Source organism: Pangasianodon hypophthalmus, chromosome 4 (genome assembly GCF_027358585.1).
Source record: "Pangasianodon hypophthalmus isolate fPanHyp1 chromosome 4, fPanHyp1.pri, whole genome shotgun sequence".
In the NCBI taxonomy this organism is placed as follows: Eukaryota; Metazoa; Chordata; class Actinopteri; order Siluriformes; family Pangasiidae; genus Pangasianodon; species Pangasianodon hypophthalmus.
Window position 1 is genome coordinate 17,966,313 of NC_069713.1, and position 19,838 is coordinate 17,986,150.

The 19,838-nt window shown below is 38.6% G+C and overlaps 1 protein-coding gene across 3 annotated transcripts in view; it reads left to right on the forward strand.

Moving 5' to 3' along the window:
• Positions 1 to 19,838, forward strand: part of mtm1 (myotubularin 1) — a 28,441-nt gene that overhangs the window by 4,669 nt on the left and 3,934 nt on the right. The window contains exons 2-14 of one of the 3 annotated variants that reach the window (XM_026936037.3): positions 3,682 to 3,773; positions 7,761 to 7,833; positions 9,732 to 9,826; positions 11,226 to 11,336; positions 11,646 to 11,747; positions 11,976 to 12,059; positions 13,828 to 13,977; positions 14,092 to 14,277; positions 16,338 to 16,523; positions 17,345 to 17,548; positions 17,698 to 17,790; positions 18,606 to 18,719; positions 19,458 to 19,634. In XM_026936037.3, coding sequence (XP_026791838.1) covers positions 3,705 to 3,773; positions 7,761 to 7,833; positions 9,732 to 9,826; positions 11,226 to 11,336; positions 11,646 to 11,747; positions 11,976 to 12,059; positions 13,828 to 13,977; positions 14,092 to 14,277; positions 16,338 to 16,523; positions 17,345 to 17,548; positions 17,698 to 17,790; positions 18,606 to 18,719; positions 19,458 to 19,634 — 1,644 coding nt within the window. In that variant the 5' untranslated portion in view covers positions 3,682 to 3,704. Of the gene's footprint in view, positions 1 to 3,678; positions 3,774 to 7,760; positions 7,834 to 9,731; positions 9,827 to 11,225; positions 11,337 to 11,645; positions 11,748 to 11,975; positions 12,060 to 13,827; positions 13,978 to 14,091; positions 14,278 to 16,337; positions 16,524 to 17,344; positions 17,549 to 17,697; positions 17,791 to 18,605; positions 18,720 to 19,457; positions 19,635 to 19,838 lie in introns of all 3 variants that reach the window. The other 2 variants (XM_026936036.3, XM_026936038.3) reach the window with 2 other exon arrangements.

Sequence of the window (19,838 nt, forward strand, 5' to 3'; positions counted from 1 at the left end):
GTAATGGTTCGTAGGTTTTGTGCCACATGAGAGTGTTCAGGACAGAGGGCTTTGTAATTTCTGGTTTCTCTGTAACATGAAAGCTGCATTTTTGTTAGGGATGAGCATTTTGGTCATTTTGTCTACTCGAGTACTCGGGAGAGCTACATTGATGTCTGTGTTCATATATTGTATGTAACACAGATGTCTTTTGCTTCTGCAATGCATCTTGTTTCAGTATCTCACTTGTTCAATATTACACACTGTTATAGTGTTTTTTGTTACAAAAAGTACAAAAAACAGCATAATAAAAATACAAGAATCATATATTGTCATAATGTGAAGGCTCACTGGCCAAAATCAATAAGTTATTCCCTGATTACCGTAATTATAGTAGTACGTGCACACTGCTGTTTGCGTGGCTGACAGAAGTGTGTAAAAGCGAAAGCAGATGGCTTGACCAGTGTTGTGCCGCAGAGTTGCCATAACCGTCACGTTATTTTCAAGTTGAAAGTAGTTACTTTAAATAACCAGCCATAAACACTTTCAGAAGGTGAGCAGCACACCAAAAAAATCTACGCTCTGTTCCATACAGTAGCGCTCCGTCCAGTGTGTGTGCCCTTCATGTTGAACATCTTGGTTATATTGGAGCTACTGCACGTTCATCGTTTTAATGATCAATCATTGCTCTCTTCTGAGTACTCGAGTGCTCATGCCCATCCCTAATTTTTATTTAGTCTTATTACCTTCATAGAGACACTGGTGAGGGAATGCCTGTTTATAGCTGCTGTAACATAAATGATAACAGGAACTACTTTGCCTCATGGATGTTCGCACGACATTAAATGTAACTATAAACGGTTAAAAAAGTATGATGCATCATTCATTAAATACATTAGAATTTTAATTGTTGGCAAATGTTTGTGGTGTAAGAGGAATAAATCACTTCGAGACGTGCTGTGTGATGTAAATAATCCAGTTCGTTGTGGTAATGGCCACACTGACTCTTGGCCACATGGCATTACCCTGTCACTGATTATCTTCATATTACAGTACATCCTGTCATGTTTTTTTATTCTTACATAGCAGAGTATGTGAAGGATTTTAAGTAAACACAATTTTTAAGTAAACCCAGCAGCACACTCAGACAGAAACTTTCAGAAGACCAGACCCTAAACACAAGTAGAGGGACTTGCAGCAAAGACTGTACAAAATGTACCAAGTGTATGTCCCCAAGACCAGAGGGCAAATTCCACAGGTCAGGACTCGGCACTTTACCTACAACTAAAGGACAAGGAGCACATTTTTTGTGCACATTCTGTACAGAGAAGACAGTATAGACAAAACTCTATTCAACTGGAACAACTCCCTATGAACAGAGGGGTTAACCACCTCACCTCACATACTCACTGACATGTTTACCTCAACAGTTTCACTCTAATTCACACCTCTGGACCCTGGTGTCGTGTCAGTCTCATTAGGTCAGAACTGTGAAGCGAGGGGTTTTTTGATAAAACTGATAAAACCCCCTTGGACAAGTGATAAAATGTAACTGGAAAGCTCCACAGAAAAGAGTTTAACAGGCTGTGCCTTTTTTTTTTTTTTTTTTTTTTTTTTTTTTTTTTTTTTTACAAAATGTTCATTATGTGTTGCCAATTATATTTTCCCCAACCACAGAATCCTTGATTAATGGTGCCGGAAGGAAAAACACTGAATTTTCCAAATCACTGTTGTTCAGCTGTCCTACTTGCCCAGCATTACACAGCTCTCTTCCCTAATCGATGACCAGCAGCTATGAGACTTTGTGATATGGAGCAGTGACGTCAAATTACAGTTGTGAAAAGCTGAAGTCAAGCGCTGTTTTGTTTCCCCCCCAACCAAAAAAAAAAAAAAACCCACCTAATAAACTTGGTACTTAACTGATGTTGGTAATAAACTCTGCTGTCTGTTCCAACACAGAGAGCTTCTTTGTTTAATCACAGTGTATGATTGATTGGCTACCTCAATGCTAACGTTTCACTTTTTCAAAATACTGATTATTTTCATCTATTACTGTCTACACGTTCATTTTTTACCTGATCAGTATCCTCCCTTTTTTGGTCACCTGTCAATTCCCATCCACCAGCCCAGTGTCCTGTATCATGCGCCAGCTATCAAAGCTAATACATGCTTCACTGAGACGTGTGAAGCCACCCACCTTTCTGAACTGCTGCTCATGCTACGTCCCTCATGAGGAGGAAATCGCTGTCTGCGCTCTTCTGTATACATGAGCTCACAGACGCCTTGACTAGTGTCGCTGTGATTAACAATTGTTACGTCCCATGTCTGTCTTTACTGTGTGTCATTCGTGTGTCGGTGGTGGGACGGGTATCTTTTGTCTTGTCCTCTTTTAGGCCCAGCCCACTACAACTACACCTTCCTGCTTCCAGGTTGCCATTGGAAGATCACAACTCTTACATGCCTTGCTCCCACCTCGTGCTTTGGGATTGGTTGGATGTACTTTTCCGGATGTGTATTTAAACCACGTCAGTGTACATCCCTGCGCAGATCATTGCCTTTGCTTTGTAAATTTTGCTACATGTGCTGATTGCTTCTGCGTATGACCCTCTGCCTGTTTTTCACCTTGTTTGTGCTTTGCCCCTTTGGGTTTGATTGTTTCATTTGTATATAGCTTGTAAGTAACACACACCAATAACCACCACTTGTGGTTTATTGTACCACTTGTGGTACAATGTAAACATGGTTAGTAGGAAGTCGGTGCCATTTACATTTATGCCATTTTCTCTTGGTTTTGGGTTAGCTAGGGAGAGAGGGAAGCAAATGTTTTTTTTTTTTTTTGTTTCTTTCTTTCTTTAGGGTTAGGTTAGGTAGTTCATTTCGTGTATAGTTAGAGTGAATTTTGTTTATTATTTTGGCTTCTGAAGCTTTAACCATTTTGGGGAAAAAAAGAGTGAGAATGAAATACAAGGCAAACACGTTCTTGGTATTGCACACCTTTATTCCTTTGTATGTTGCGGCCCGACCTAGACCAGGTCGTAACAGAATTGGAGGCTTGTCCTGTGCGTTCCGTCGATTCGTCCCGTTGCTCTGCTCTCGTGGCGCGAAAGGGAGTATACCTTCCCTCCCACACAGAGACCATGGCTGATTTTGCTTCCTTGGCTCCCAGCCACAGATGGCCATGGCATCATCAGGATTCGAACTTGTGATCTTCCTCCCATAGAGAGTGTCTTGTGTGTTTTTAAATGGTTGATTAATACTGTGATATTTTTAGACTAGATATCATAGAATGAATATTTTAAACCGTATCACCTCTGTCTCGTACAGACTAGAACTGTGACTCATGATATCAGATATGATGGACTAATCCACGTTATCGTCACCACCCCTCGTCCTCGTCTCACTCTAGGCTATATTTAGTTGAAGAGAAGACATCAAATGTGTGGCATCAAAACAAAACATATGTGTTGCATCAGAACAAATAATGAGTCAATAATGCTTTGGTGTAGTTACGTATCGGCCTAGTTATGAATCGTGCCATGTTTTTCACATTTTTATAGTTTTGGCTTGGGTTAGATTCTGGCTCATCTGATTTGTCTGTCCGAGGTTCCTTCAGCCTTGTTCCAATTTTTTTTTGTTGTTGTTTTTTTGTTGTTGTTATTATTATTATTATTATTATTATTATTATTATTATTTTTGCAGTAGTGGTGGAAGCAGTAGCCCCAGCAATGGCCTCAGCTCCAGCTCCTTTACCGGGTTACATCTCCAGTTCTCTGGAGAACAGCTCCAGCCAAAACGTGAGTGCATACAGTTGTTACAACCACTGTCCCTTTGTTCTCTCAACTGCACAAATATATGCACCTTCTTTCTGTTGAAGTTTAGCCTTTCTTGAATGCACATTTCAAAGCTGCAGGTTAAATTTATCATCATGTGCAATGTGAACAATGACAATGGTCTTTGCTCAGTTAGTTCTAGGTGGGCTAGACTTTCTCTGGTTGCATTAATAAATGATGCTCTTCAGTGTCATCCTATGCTATATAGGATCCGCAGTAGCGCTGTACAGAAGCTAAAGTGCATTACCATGTACCACTCATTCAGACAGGTTTACTTTCACACTTAATGAAGTGTCCAAAATTGCAAGCACAATATATACATGATTATACACATATGCACATATGCATCTCATTTACAGTACAGGTGGGAGATTGAATTTTGCGAGCAAAACAGGAGTTGCCGCTCAAGTGGCATAACAGAAAAGTGTTAGTCCTATTGTTGAGACATTGCTAGTTTGAATCCTGGCAATTCCACATCCCTGGCTGGGAGTCCTAGAGAGCAAAATTGGCCGTGCTCTCGGGGTGGGAGGGATGGCATTACTGTCTCTCCCCTGTCTCTCCCTCCACTTTCTCAGAAAAGTGCATCATGATGTAATATAATCATGTATCATTTACCTAGTTTAAGTTAACAAGCACAAATCTTACAAGTATATACATTATTTGAACATTTTAGATGATCTTTAGTGAGATTCTGCTCATTCCATGTCAAGCGTTTTGGTTGAATACAGTTAATATAAACTGTAAAATTGAGCTTTAAGAGTGTAATAGTCAATTTATTAGTAAACAAGTTAAGATCTTTTGAATCAAAACTTGATGAGAATGATAGATATTCATGGAAAGAGCAGATTTAAAGATGACACAGCTTTTTCACAATAGAGAATATTAATAAAACAGTTTGGAGACTAATGAATAATGTATGAAATAATAACCCTGTACAGAGCGAGGAACTGACTGGCTAAATGAACACCAGCTCTCAAATGGAAAGCGTCACCTAATCCTATAGAATAAAACGAATGGGATTTTTAGTTAAACAGGCCTAATTATATTTCTACTTCATTTAACACGCCTGATTCTACGCCTCAGCAGATTAGGAAGGCCTTACTTGGAGTGGAAGGCATACTAGAGTGTAGTGCAAAAAAAGTAGAAATTTGTGTAGAAGTACAGCTTTCAGGACACAAAGAATATAGAAATGTTTATGCTGTATTATACTTTTCACTGGAATGGGACTCATGTTGTATTACAGCTGAATAAGACCTAGCTCAGTGCACACACACACACACACACACGCACGCAGTGGCATTGTTGGCAGACGGTGGCCTCTCGGTTGGATGTGGGGAAACGGCAGGCAGACAGGGAGTTGGCATGCTAGTACACTTTTAGCTGGACCACTGCTGGACTGTACATATGTTAGTGCTGCTCCTAACACCTGGCAGGTGAGAGTGGCAGTTCTCCATAGTGCCAGGCCCTGTGTGTGTTTGTGTGTGTGTCACCTCTGTCACCATCAAAAAAGCATTCATCCGTGTCTGTCTGTCTGTCTCTCTCTCTCTCTTTTGCTCTTGCTCACTCTCTTGCACTCTCTCTTCCTCCCTCTCTCTCTCTCTCTCTCTCTCTCTCTCTCTCTCTCTCGCTCTCTCTCTTTCGATCTCTGACCACCCTTTTTCCTCTTATTCTCTTTTCTCTCTTTCCTCTTTTTCAGTGTGTCACGCTATTTTGGCACATGCACTTTTACGTGGGGAATTTATGTGAACATCTACTTTGTTCTGTGTTTCAGTACCACTGAGGCCCCATTCACACGTGATATTAACATCTGTCTCAGGTTATCAGTTTACAAGTGCACAGTGCTAAATACAAGTGTGAACACGGTCAAATATGTCTTCTGAGACGCATTTGACCACATTATATTTGTAACATGAACAGCGATATGTTCTGTAATTCCCTTACATTGAAAAATCACCTGGGTTGCCAAGTTCACAGTTTTCAGGCATGACTGACCTATTTTATACTGTCCACCTACGCTATTATTGCACATAAGGTGCTAACTTTGTCTGTGGCTTAACTTTTTGTGTCTGCTGCATAGGTGTTTTGAATAGTCTAAATCATATTAATTAAACCTCATTAATTGTTACTTAAATACTCAAGCATGCACCTGCCATATTGTTACTGTTCTCAGCATGAGCTCTGCTTGTTATTAAGGAGACTTTTTGTGTCTGTAAATTGTTCTTTCGCTCTCAAAGCTTTTTTATTTATGACAATATATATATAATAATACAGGACAAATTTAGTTTAGTGAATGCTTTTAATACTGCTTTCTTAAGAATTAATGTTTGAGATTAGTAGATCTAATTTTGCAAAGATGGTCTTGATGTTGGGTGGATTTTGTCTTTGGCAGCACATTTTCAGATGTCTGGTGGTGTTGTTAAAGGAAATATCATTATAAAGCTGTTAAGAGCTATAAATCATCAGCAAGTGTGCAAATAACTCACTCTTCATGTGTCTGATCATTGAAAGGACAAAAATATGAGTAGATAAGCCAGTCCTGTGCAGTATGAGAGACAGTTTGATTAAAGATTTTACAGAACCATGTGAGCACCTGATGATTTAATAAGGAAATGCCATTCAACAGATAAACACTTTGTCTGAGTTTTTTGTTTGGTATTGGCTAGTATATTGCTGTTTGGTTTTGAATTACACTCGGGTTGCTCTTGGCAGATTTGGCAATCTTGCTGTTGATGAAACGTGATCACAAGTGGTCAATGGAGACGCGTACGAGACGCATGAAAATACCAGGTGTTAAGGCCTATCCGTTTTAGTCATCCTCTTGTGATTGAAACACTCATAATGCATGGCCATACAAAGTCTGAACAGAGCCTAAGAAAAATATAAACTCAGTGCTTAAAGCAGTTTTTTCAGTTCTGTGGTGACACAAAAACCATTTCTGTTTTTACAGGGCGTTTAAAATCAGTGACTTGTAAGAGATTCTTTTAAATTTCTTACGCAGCCAGTTAATATACAGCACAGCATAACACACTTGGAGGAAGCCTGCCCTCATTTGCATACATGAGCTCAGAAATGGCCACGATTGCCTAGTGTCGCTGTGACTGATAGCAGAGAGTAAGCCATCCCTAACACCCAGAGAGCTCCTGGCCACGCATGGCCATGACATTGTTAGGACTGGAACTCTCAATCTCCAAACAGTTTTCCTTTTTCTTTTTAAAAAAATCCTTTAAATTTCAATCTGTTACAAATGTAAGATAGCAATTGTAAGAAGCAGCATGACTGATAACAGGTCATTTGAGCCAGCGAACAGGGACCAGCTCGACAGAGGACACCACTGTAGTCACTATACCAGTAAAGGTATGACCATGATGTCCCAGGTTTTGAGTGTGAAAACGCTGTCAGCTTCTGCCAACAGTCTTTATTCTGTCATTTGGTAATCCAGTTCCCCTGTGTTATTAAGAGAGGAACTATATGTCTGTGTATGTTTGGCTGCTTCATTAGCCATCTCCATAAAGCAGAGCTCAACCCAGAAGCCGTCACGTGATGATGGCCATTAGCCTGCAGCGAGTGAATTGAATGTGTGTGTTACATTCCACTTCACTGGGCTTCAACTGCCAGCAGGAAAATGACCCAGAGAAAGCCGATCTGGATCTGTGTCCACATACACACACAAACACACAAGAGCTGGAGTGAAAGAGAGCTGTTCTGCTTTGTTCTTGTCCTCCACTACTCTCACTGTCCTGCTCTGACTCTCACACTTTTTTTTTTTAATTGAAAGTGTAGCTGTGTTTTCCCCACCACTCATACAGAGCGAGTTATGCCTGAGGTTGGCCAACATTTTGGAATACATTTTTGCTGTGTAGTGGAGAACTTATTATAGCGTCACTGTGAGATGTGTTTGTTTGACATACACACACCCCCATGTCAGCCTGATGTTCCTGTGTGTGTTGACAGGCATCCAGGGAGAGTCTGAAGATGGAGCCACTAGCAGATGTTGCCTTACTGCCGGGAGAAGAGAGAGTGATAGGTGAGTGGGTGTGTGTGCGCGCACGTATGTGTGTGTTTGTGTGGTAGTGTAACATACTAATTGCCCTTGCCATTTTTTTTTAAATCATTGTGTGTATCTAGATGTTTAGTACTATATCTAAGGGTGATGTGTTTTGTACATTAAATGATTTTAATGTACACATTATCTAATGCTAGGAATGTAACTGAATATGAATATATTTTTTGGGTTGAACAGACAATGTGCTCTAAACACATGCAAATGCAGATAAGAATAGAAGGTGCACTGTTTGTCATTTTGCATATAGGACGCAACAAAAAATGACACGAGTGAGAGGTTTTTACATTCGGGCACGCACAAAGGAAGTCAAACAAATAAAAACCACATTCATTAACATGAACATGCAGTGGTCCTTAGTAACTACCTGGAAAAGCTATCTAGAAAGTACCACAGGCAGGTACAAACAAAAATAACTGTGTGAGGTGGAATAAAAAAGAAATGTCTATTGAAAATTATGAACTAGAGTGATACAGAACTAACAGAGCCAGAATTCGCAGACTTTGCTGACAGTGCTGTTTGTTTTTTTTTCCTTTTTGCCTGTGTTCTCTGGGGAGTATGCTTCATATTTAATTAAAAAATAAAATAAACAGATTTAGGCCACATCCACTTCAAATTTAAATCAAAATACAGATACAGATATCTGAAGCACTAAACAGATACAGATAGTGACACTATGTTAAGCCCTAATACATGGAAAGTTATTTCACAGCAATGAAGATATCTAGTCATAATATTTAATAAGAATTAAAGCCTATTACTGGGGAATATTCAGTGCTGACTGTAAACATTCGGCAGGATCTTGGTAAAGAGAGGCTAAATTTAGAAGGACCTTTAGGACTGCCCCTCTGTTCTCCAGCTCAGATCTGACAAGCTGCATTACTACATTGTGCAATCAAATCACATTTCATGTCTTCTATACAGGAAGATGGTAGGACTAAAATGCTACTGAGCATAAACTTTTTCTGTGTAGATTTAACATCCACTACAACATTTCATATAGGTAACATTTTGCATGTCACATTAAAGTATTTTGTTAGTTTGTATTGTATTTACTAGTATTTAGGAATATATATATATATATATATATATATATATATATATATATATATATATATATATATATATATATATATATATATATATATATATATGCTATTACTTGTTTTCTATACAAGTGTCATCATCTATTGATCATGATTTTACTACTGATAAGTTTAAGATCCCATGTTCTTCTTTTAGCCTAATGCAAGTCCGGAGTCTTGAAATGTGTTTTTTTTTTTTTTTTTTTTTTTTTTTTTTTTTTTTTTTGGTTAAATGATGTGTCATTTGATGAGTTAAAGTGATCTAAATAAATAAATCCACATCATTTTATGGCATGTAATTATTTCTCACATTTTTTTAATTATGAATTAAAAAGTGTTCATTTTCAAACCTAAGCCAAGTGTCCTAAAAGTAATGTTACATGCAGCTAGTGAAGTTTCCAGCAGGCACTTATTGGAGTGACTTTCTTGTGGCTGAGTCTCATATGTTATCTCATGTGTTATTGATCAATAACACGGCAGTTAGTTCCGGTCCACGAATTAAAAAATTATTAAGAGTGAAGTTAAAAATGGTCAGTTTTTCCATGGATCCCAGGTAGATTGAAAATGTCAAATGTAGCTAAATATCACTAACAAAACATTACTGTGGGTAATGGGTTCGAACACATAGCGTAGCTCTTTGCTAATGTAGAAATATAAGATTTTAGCCCAGTTAATATTCAGCTGCATTTAAATATTAAACAATTTACTGAAATAAAATGTGAATGTGTATGTCTATGTTGCTCCATCTTTATGTGAGCCGTTTATGTTTTCTCTCAGACAAAGACCTCATCTACATGTGCCCGTTCAATGGAGCGCTCAAAGGGAAAGTGTTCATCACCAATTACAGACTGTACTTCAAGAGCACTGACTCGGTGAGCGGCTGTGTGTATCTTTAGCTTCACAACACAGAGTTTTATTGAGAAAAGAATGACAGAGCTTGCAGCGCACACTTCTCTCAGAGCAGCTCTCAGATACTTCAGCTTTTCTATTTGAGGTAAATGTGCTCAGTGGAGATGTTTCAGACAGTATGAGTCAGGTTTCCTCCCTTCACCTCGCTCCACCTCTTCAGCAGTGCAACATCCAGCAGCTCCCAGTTCTTCTGATGACCTGCCAGCTCTGTCTGAAAGGTTTCTCTCACACCTCTCTCACACTCTTCCGTCCCTTTTTTTTTCATTTCTTCTTTTTGTCTCTTTACATGTCTCTCTATCAGTCTCTCTACCTTGAGATGTTTTCTGTCTTCCTCCCTTTAGTTAATCCTGTCTCTTAGCAATGCAACATGTCATGTTTGTCCTTGTGCAAGAGTGAAGTGTCAAAAAAAAACAAGCGATAGGCATGAAAAAGAAAAGGGAGGGCAGTACGAATATCATATGAGGGAGTCTTTCATCTGTGTGCTGGCACTGTCTACGGTTGGCACAGGCCAGGAGGCACCTGCAGTCCTGCTGCAAGTTTCAGCTGTTACCATGATCTGTTGGAGATAGAGTGAGAGAAAGGAGAGGCAAAAGAGTGGGATTTTCGACTGGAAAACTTTTATTAATATTTCCGCTCTCACCTGTATGTGGGAGTGCTTAAATCTGTACAGTTTCCCAAGTCAGCAGTTGTGCTGAAAATATTAAAACTGACCTGCAAGCTTGTTCTACATGTGCACTAGTACATCCTGCTATAATAATGATAAGACTGTAAGATTTATTGCCCAGAAAGTAATATAAGCCTAATAATAGTGTAATAATGCACATACTGTATGCCTTATGAGAACAGCCATTTATTCACATTGAAAATGTAATTACATTTCTTTCTGTTTTAGATTTATGGAAATGGCAGTGGTTATATTTACAGTTATCTCAGTTTTGAGGATAAACCATACACCTGGCAACTCAGACCAATGTTATATAAAGCTCAGAGCAACTCACATGTTTTTCAACAACTCACTAATTTACACCTGGCTTTGGGAAGTGGACATAATCATGTGCCAGTTTGGCTGCTGCTAGCTGCCTAAAGTTAAGTGCATTAGACAGAATATGTAATCTGCCATACCCCCAATTCCATTACTTCCTGCTTTTTGTGTAATCCTCACTCAAATGCATGTGTTCATTGCCATGTCCACATTTTATACATAACACACAAGGTTTTTCATGCAGAATGTGACCTAATTACTCTTGAAAACAGGCAGCTTAGTAGATCAGGCCCTGTATGTTTAATATGAAACATGGGTGTAGATTATTTATTATAGAATAGTAGTTGTAGTACTGATTAGTGTTGCTGTGTGTATCTCAGGAGGTCACGGTTACGCTGGATGTGCCCCTTGGTGTCATCAGCAGGATAGAGAAGATGGGCGGAGCCTCCAGCCGAGGAGAGAACTCTTATGGGCTGGACATCACCTGCAAGGTAACATTCCCAGATTCAGGACAGTAATATCTCACTGGTCAGGTTATATTATTTAAACAAAAGCTTCAAAACTATTTTAGACAAGTTTAGGATCAATCTTCAAATCAATCAATCATTAAATCAGATAATGCATGAACATGTCAGTTGGCACTGCATGCATACACAAGCGCCTGTTCTCTCTGCAGAGTTCTAACAAGGTCAGCGTAATGTGGTTTTAGAAATTCACTCTGATGACCTGGATAAAGATGTCAGTTAATAGATGAAAACTTGTTCAGCAGCTAACATGATAGAATGTGTGTGTGTTTATAGGACATGAGGAACTTGAGGTTTGCTCTGAAGCAGGAAGGTCACAGTCGCAGAGACATTTTTGGGGAGCTTTTTAAATATGCATTCCCTCTCTCTCATGGACTGGTCAGTTCAAACACACCATCATCCACATATGTATTATTATTATTATTATTATTATTATTATTATTATTATTGTTATTGTTGTTGTTAGCATCTGTTTTGTGCAGTATGCGGGATACTCATCTGACTTAGAGGAGCTCCATCCCAAATCCACTCATTAGAATGTGATTCCATGTTTGTTTGTGTCTCTGCATTTGACGCATTGTCTTATTTTTTTCCCCCAAACTATAGCCAATCTTTTCATATTTGAGCCAGGAGAAGTTTGAGGAGAACGGCTGGGCAGTTTACAAAGCCATGGATGAATACAGACGTCAGGTGAGGAACAGAGCAACTGGAGCCATTTTCACGGTGATCCGGTAACACTGCTCACACATTGCTTTGTGGACACACTCCCAGCTGCTCAGTGTTGAATTCATCTCTGGTCTTGGACACATTTTTTGTATTAACCTAGATTGTGCAGATTTTACCCAGACTTGTTTGCTCAATTCATACTATGAAGACTTATAAACAGTTATGCTCGGGGCTAGGAGCAGGTCTTGTGATTTATTCAGCAAATCCTCTCTTATCCTCTTTGCTTTTTTATTTATTTATTTATTTTGGAACTTGGGCTGATGAATTGGTTTGAATTGATTACAGTTTTTGCAGTTCTCTGCAGATTTGACAATACATTGTGGCTGGCCTGTAATGCTCTTAGTGGCCATCAGGCTTGTCACAGTAAAGCTGCTGAACGAGGTGTAATCTTTTTTTTTTTTTTTTTTTTTATTCCAGTGCAGTTTGGTCAAATTTATCAGGCCTCTCACGACTGAATGCTGATATGGGATTAGTTATTGCTTTTATGAATATGATGAGTTGGACAAGCATGGCTGCTCTCCAACCTTCAACTTTACTAACATGTTTGAGAAATCCAGCCTCAGGTCTCTGTACTTTCACATTTTGACCAGCTAGCATTGATTCTAGAAATGTTGCAAGTGTTGGCACACAAATTGCAATAGTGTAGCACTCAGATAAAAATGTACTTAATAATATTGCTAAAAAGTGTTAATCTCCATAAGTGGTACAATTCATCATTTTAACTGTAGACAAGCACGGAATGTAAAAGGCAATTACATGTTCATTTTGTGAAATGCGAAGGTGGTCATTCATTTTTCTGTCTTTTAAAATACAGATTTGTGCCAGATAATTTTTCGCATTCCTCCTAACACCATGAGCTCAACATCTAACTTTCAGTCTTGTTCTATGTCTAACTATCCCTAAATAACCATTTTATGCTAGTATTGCATGTTCCTTCTTCTCAAAGTCTGTCACTTTGATGGTTATCAAGCGCTTCTAACAATAGACATTGTCACAAAAAATCAGAAATCCGGATGTAGATTTAGATCGCTGATGAGCAAACCAGAGGTGACAATTGAAATAAAAAAAACACTGAGACAGCATGAGGAAGAAACCTTGAGAGGAACCAGACTCAAAAGGGAACCCATTCTCTTCTGGGTGACACTGGATAGTGCGATTATAAATAACAATAATAATATAAATAATATAACTATAAATTTATAACTAATATAAATTACTTTTCCACAACTGTATACTACAAAGTCGAATAGTACTAAGTGTGTTGAAAGGATGTTCAGTATGAATATATTGTAAATAAGGGTCTTGGGACAGTCTTGATGATTACAGCAGCAGTTCTTAGGTTTACAGAATCCATTTTAAATTATCCATAAACTGTTTACTGACTCTCTATTACAGAAAAATTATTTTTCATTTCGAAATATATTATTTCGATTTCATTATAGGTACTTATGATGGTGTCATATTTGATTTCGTCTTTGCACATTGTGTGAGAGCTTGTGGAGAAAGTGTTTCAGCATTCAGTGATAATAGCTCACGAATTGCATATTTGGCTACCATGAGCACTGGTTTTAAAAAAAAAACAAAAAAAAAACATAGATGTAGAAATGTACACCATACATGCATGCACTAACACACTCAAGTGGGTTTACAGTAAATTTCCTCTAGCACATGTGATAATATTGCTGCACTGTAAAGCCCTAATGACAGAAATATTCTCTTCTGCTTTTTCTAGGGTCTGCCTAATGAGAGGTGGAGGATTTCTTTCATCAACTCGAGCTATGATCTGTGTGACACTTACCCCACCATCCTGGTTGTCCCATTCCAGACCCCAGATGAGGATTTGCGGCGAGTGGCCACGTTCCGCTCACGCTGTCGTATACCGGTGAGCCTGGATCTCGAGTCCTTACCACATGGACCATCAATAAGACCTAGTAAAGCTCATTTCAGAGATAAATACAGAACATACAGTGTGAGTGACTTTTCCTTGTGTGTGCAGGTGCTGTCATGGATCCACAGGGAGAAGCAGGCGGTGATAATGCGCTGTAGTCAGCCCCTGGTGGGAATGAGTGGCAAGCGCAATAAAGACGACGAGCGCTACCTCGACGTCATCCGTGAGGCCAACAACACGCCCAAACTCACCATCTATGACGCCAGGCCTAACGTTAATGCTGTGGCCAACAAGGTGAGAGGTTTATAGAGGCTTCTTGAAAAACTGGGGATGTGGAACTGTGCACATTTCATATTTCCTGTGATATCTCATTTGTACTTTTGTAATAGGATGAATATTAATTTATATAGCATTGCATTAAATGGTTAGATTTATGATAATGCACATCTGTAACAACTTACAGTTGTTCACTGTAATTCACTGAAAATTGCTATTAACTAAGAAGAGGTGAGGTTAAACAAGTACGTTTTAATTCTGTATTAAAATAGCCACAGAGTTATAGAAGGTTCCTGACATGCTCTGAAACACTGTTCCAGAGTTTATGCAAAAAAAAAAAAAAAAAAAAACCATCTTCCACAGGCTGATGGAAGTAAGCCTCGGGATTAACAGCAGGCCTTTAATAAATCCATAGTCAGAAAACTAGCAGGAGAATAAATATTAATCTCAGTTACAGAAAGTAACAACATTTGGAGCTTTGGAGGTGATATGTGATCATTCTGTGCTCTGTCCTTCCTGCAAAGCGATTAATGAATTTAACTAACAATTTTATAACATTTCTCTAACAGTTGCTGCATCTCGAAGACCTTCAGCATCTCTGTACCACCTCACATTGCTCTCCACTTTTTTCAATGCAGGAAAACTGTTTAAAAAAAAAAAAATAAATAAATAAATAAATTTTCCATGATTTTTTTTCCCTCTATGTTTACCACCTGTACTGTAACTCACCAGATAAGGCTGGAAAGTTATCTTAATTTAATGCCTCATAATTAATAATAACTGAATAGCATGGCAAATAACCACGGTGTGATAGCACTTTTAACAGATCATATGGATTCTGTTTTACTCTTGCATTTTATTACTTAGTCATTTGGTTATTGGATGTACTTATTGAAACTACATGAATTTTAATAAAAATTAAAACTTTTTTTTTCTCAATTTTCACCCAATATGTTATTTTTATGTAATAATTTTCCCAATTCTAAATCCGTCTTAAAATGAATACCAGATCGATTTTCAAACTTCATGCTGTCATTACAGGCATACTAAAGCCTTACGTGCTAAATGCAAAGTTGTGCAGTTGCCGGAAGTGAGTGCATTTAATAAGTAGGCTCATTACAGTAAGGAGTATGACAGCATGTTTCTCCAACCACAAAGCTTTAAGATTAGCATATGACACAGATCAGCCAAGACGGGTGCTGAGTGCATCTAGCAGTGTGCGCGGCCAGAGAGGCACCCACAGCAAGTGTATAGCACTAGTGTGTGGATAGTGTGTCTCTTGCATTATCTTGTATAACCTGCCTTTGCAAAGTATGCATAGAAAGATAAGGAGACAAACATTTCACCTTAGTCATACATTTTGAGTAGAAGGGAGAATTTTTATTTACTTTTTATCATGAAAAATCACGAGGTTGGCCATCTCGAGGTTATGAAAGCATGCACTAGTTTATCAGGGTAATGCTGGATCAGCGTGTTTAGGATATGTTTTTAAGTGATAATAATATGCAGGTATAGATATGTTACTTATATGGAAGTTAAATACTATGACAGACCATAGTAAAAGATTGATTTCATATTTGTTTGTTAAAGTTATGATCATTGCACCACTGCATCTTGGTTACTGGAATATATCTCCATCTGTATCATGGTGATTCTGCTAAATCATCGTAATCCATGTTCGACCCATGAGTGTATGGATGATTTGTAGTTTTACTTTCTAGACATGGACTGTGTTCTGTTCTGTTCTCATCCCATTTGTAGGCTTGTTGGTTTTGTCTGCTTGATTCGTTACTCATCATGTCGACTGACGTAACGAATGAGGTAGAGTTGAGCAAACAGAAGACAGAACTGTGAGACTGTGTGTGTCTGTGTGTGTGGCAAAAGCACAAACTGCCTGAAATGAAACTGAAGTGGACCACTAATATGGCACTGATGTATTTAGTCTGCTGACGTAGCATTTTGAAAAGGTCTGCACTGATTCATTAGTGTTACTGACTCAGCTGTGTGGCGAGCATGGTGTCTCCTCTCAACTATGCACTGTCCGCTTCATGCTTTGACCTTTCACTTGTGACCCCTAGGCCACAGGAGGCGGTTACGAGGGTGAAGACGCCTATCAGAATGCAGAGCTGGTCTTCCTCGACATCCACAACATCCACGTGATGAGAGAGTCACTAAAGAAGCTGAAGGATATTGTTTACCCCAATGTGGAGGAGTCCCACTGGCTGTCCAGCCTGGAGTCCACTCACTGGCTGGAGCACATAAAGGTAAAGCCAGAATAACTTTTAATATTATTGCCACTGGTTAAAAGTTTTGAATAATCATGTTGTATAAACTGCACCATAAAAGCAAACGGCTGAATTATGGCAATAATAAGCCAAATAAGCCAAATAAGACAAAAAGAGTAGGTTTCAGAGAAAGTTGAGTTTTTCTCCATATAACATACTGTATTTTAACACATAAAGCCATAAATAGATTTCACCAAAACTTGCCTAGGCTGCCTTCCTGCGAAGATCATGCTGGTTAAAGAGCCGGTTTAAGGTAACCAGATTTTAAAATCTGAGAACTTTACTAGTGGTTGAGATACAGACAAAAAAGGGAAACTTCACCACACCAATTTTCAGAATAGGGTTTAATTATTTGATCATTCTTTTCATTCTTTTCAATTATTTGATATTTTTCATGTTCATCAGACAGCCAAAATTTGTAGTATTTAAGAAATAATACTTAAAGATTAATAACATGACATTTAAATTGTTGCATCCTCTTGGATACTGATTGAGATATTTTAAAAAAATATATGTTACACTGGATACAGAATTATTATACAAGTCCAGTTTGGTTAATGCAGTGTTAATAATCAAAGATTTCCATTTAAAACAGAAATGTCTTTAGTATTTTCTTGGAACAAAAGATTTATGGTGCATTATGTATGATCACAAAAGAAGCTTCATGGCTTTGCACCAATCACATCCGATATGCAAATTAGATTAAAAACTGCTGCAGAGATTTAATGTTCACATCACAGTTAGTCGTAATGTTAATATTCGCCGGATATCTTACATGACGTGTTCTCGTCCTGCTGTAGCTGGTGTTGTCAGGAGCAATTCAGGTAGCAGATAAAGTGTGTTCGGGCAGCTCGGTGGTGGTGCACTGCAGTGACGGCTGGGACCGTACGGCTCAGCTCACCTCTCTGGCCATGCTGATGCTGGACTCGTACTACCGCACGCTCAGGGGCTTCCAGGTGCTGATCGAGAAGGAGTGGATCAGCTTCGGACACAAGTTCGCCTCGGTGTGTATGCGTTCTCTACGCACTAGTAAACTTAAATGTGAACTGTAGCTTGAAGTGCATTCTGTAAAACCACAAAGGTATATTTTATTACTTTAGCTTTACATGTTCACTTAAGAGTAAGGTGTGTGTTTGTGTAAATGCACGTGCAGAGAATCGGCCACGGAGACAAAAACCACGCGGATCAGGACAGGTCGCCGATATTCTTACAGTTCATAGACTGTGTGTGGCAGATGACCAAACAGGTAAGCGGTATTGTGAGAAATGAATTCATTACCTTTTAGTTTATGAACTGCTGGCAAGTAAAGCAAACACTAATCCATTACATCAGGAAGTGGATGTAAAATGTAACATCAGGAAATGTTACCTTTATCATCCAAGCCACATTTAATTTGCTTTACACTGCATTATTAATAGAGCTGATCTGATGTCGTCTGCCTTTACTGTCAGTGCTACAGACTGTGAATAGCCAGCGTTGCTTTACATTTACGTTTCCTAATTTGGCAGACATTTTTATCCAAAGTGACTTATGATTGAGCTGAGCAGATACAGATGAAGGGTCTTGATCTAGCAGCAGCAGTGGCACCTGAAAGTATCGGGATTTGAATCTTATGATCAGTAGTCAGAGCCCTAAATGACACCAGGTTCATAGGGTTTTTCTGTGAGAAATTTTACATAATTAATAACAGTGAAACTGGTCGAATTGATGTTATCAGTATTGTAATAAATTATGCTACAATACACTTTTCTGCAATGTCAGTAAAACACTGACCAGCTCCATTACTGCAGTTGCTGATTGGATAATAAATTCTATTTTAATAATAAATATTTCTTTTCCTAGTTTTCCTAGATAAATAATTTTAGAAATAAAATTATAATTCAGCTTTTCATGTTTTTTTTTGTATTGTTTTATTACAGCCCTGCTGTTTTGCTGTTAGCTAACTTGATCATGATGTCTATCCATAAAATGTAATTAAGTATCATGATATATGATATTTTTGCCACCTAGCTTTAATAAAATGCCTTTGACAGAGATTTGATTCTTATGTTCTTTCTACAGTTCCCAACAGCCTTTGAGTTCAATGAGCATTTTCTCATAACAGTCCTGGATCACTTGTACAGCTGTCGCTTTGGCACGTTCCTCTACAACTGCGAGAGCATCCGTGAAAACCTTGTAAGAAACGCAAACAGAAGCATTGGTCACATCAATCCTGTCACTATTGTTCTGTGGTTTTTACAGTCTTGTGCATATTTACCCCCTTAACATTTTCCACATTTTTATAGTGTTAAAACCTGGAACTAAAATGAACTTATTTCAGATTATATGTCATGAATCTACACAAAATAGTAATAAATATTTATAGGGGATTTAGTCATTGGTCATTGGCCAGATATTTATCACCCTAATAAAGAGATCATTGCAGCTGCTGTCTATCAAAAGCCTGTTTTGAGATGAGATAATTTTGGCTTTTGTTTGTGCTCTCTCTCTCTCTCTCTCTCTCTCTCTCTCTCTCTCTCTCTCTCTGCTCATTGTGTGAAGTAGAGCATGTGATACGCTTCAGTGCATCTAAATCGGAGCAGGGTGCACTTAAGGGAGATGAAACATTGATTGTATGGCCCTCAGAGCCAAGTGCAACAAAAACTGTGTTACAGAATGCAGGTTCACGTCACACTCGCACACCTCAGCTCCTCAGCTGTGTTTTCCATCTCGGAGCGCTGGGCTTCTCTCTCATTGCTCATTACTGCTCATTGATGCTCTGTTGTATTTTGCCTAATAGCACTGATATCTTACTGCATTGGTCATATCAAAGCACTTACACAAAGCGTTAAGAGTTTAAGTTGTCATCTGTTTCTTCATTTTAGCTGTGAATGTCTTACTAAAAGTGCTCTTGTTGTATTTTTTTTCCCCCAGAAAGTCCGATCAAAGACGGTGTCCCTGTGGTCTCTGATAAACAGTGACATGTCGTCCTATGTGAACCCCTTTTACACACACGAGGCCAGCCGTGTGCTTTACCCTGTAGCCAGCATGCGCCACCTAGAGCTCTGGGTGAATTACTATATCCGCTGGAACCCTCGCATACGGCACCAGGTATGAAGATATTAAGATGATAATTCAGCTTTGGTAGCTGAAAGGGCTGCTTAGGTGCATTTACATGTTAATGTGTTTTTCTGAGTATACAAAGTGCTTTTAGTGTGCAAACTTGTGTGTTTGTGTGCGTGCTTGTTCATGTCCTCTTTTCTGTGTCTTTGTTATTGCCTTTGGGAGTGAGTGTGTGTGAGTGTGTGTGAGTGT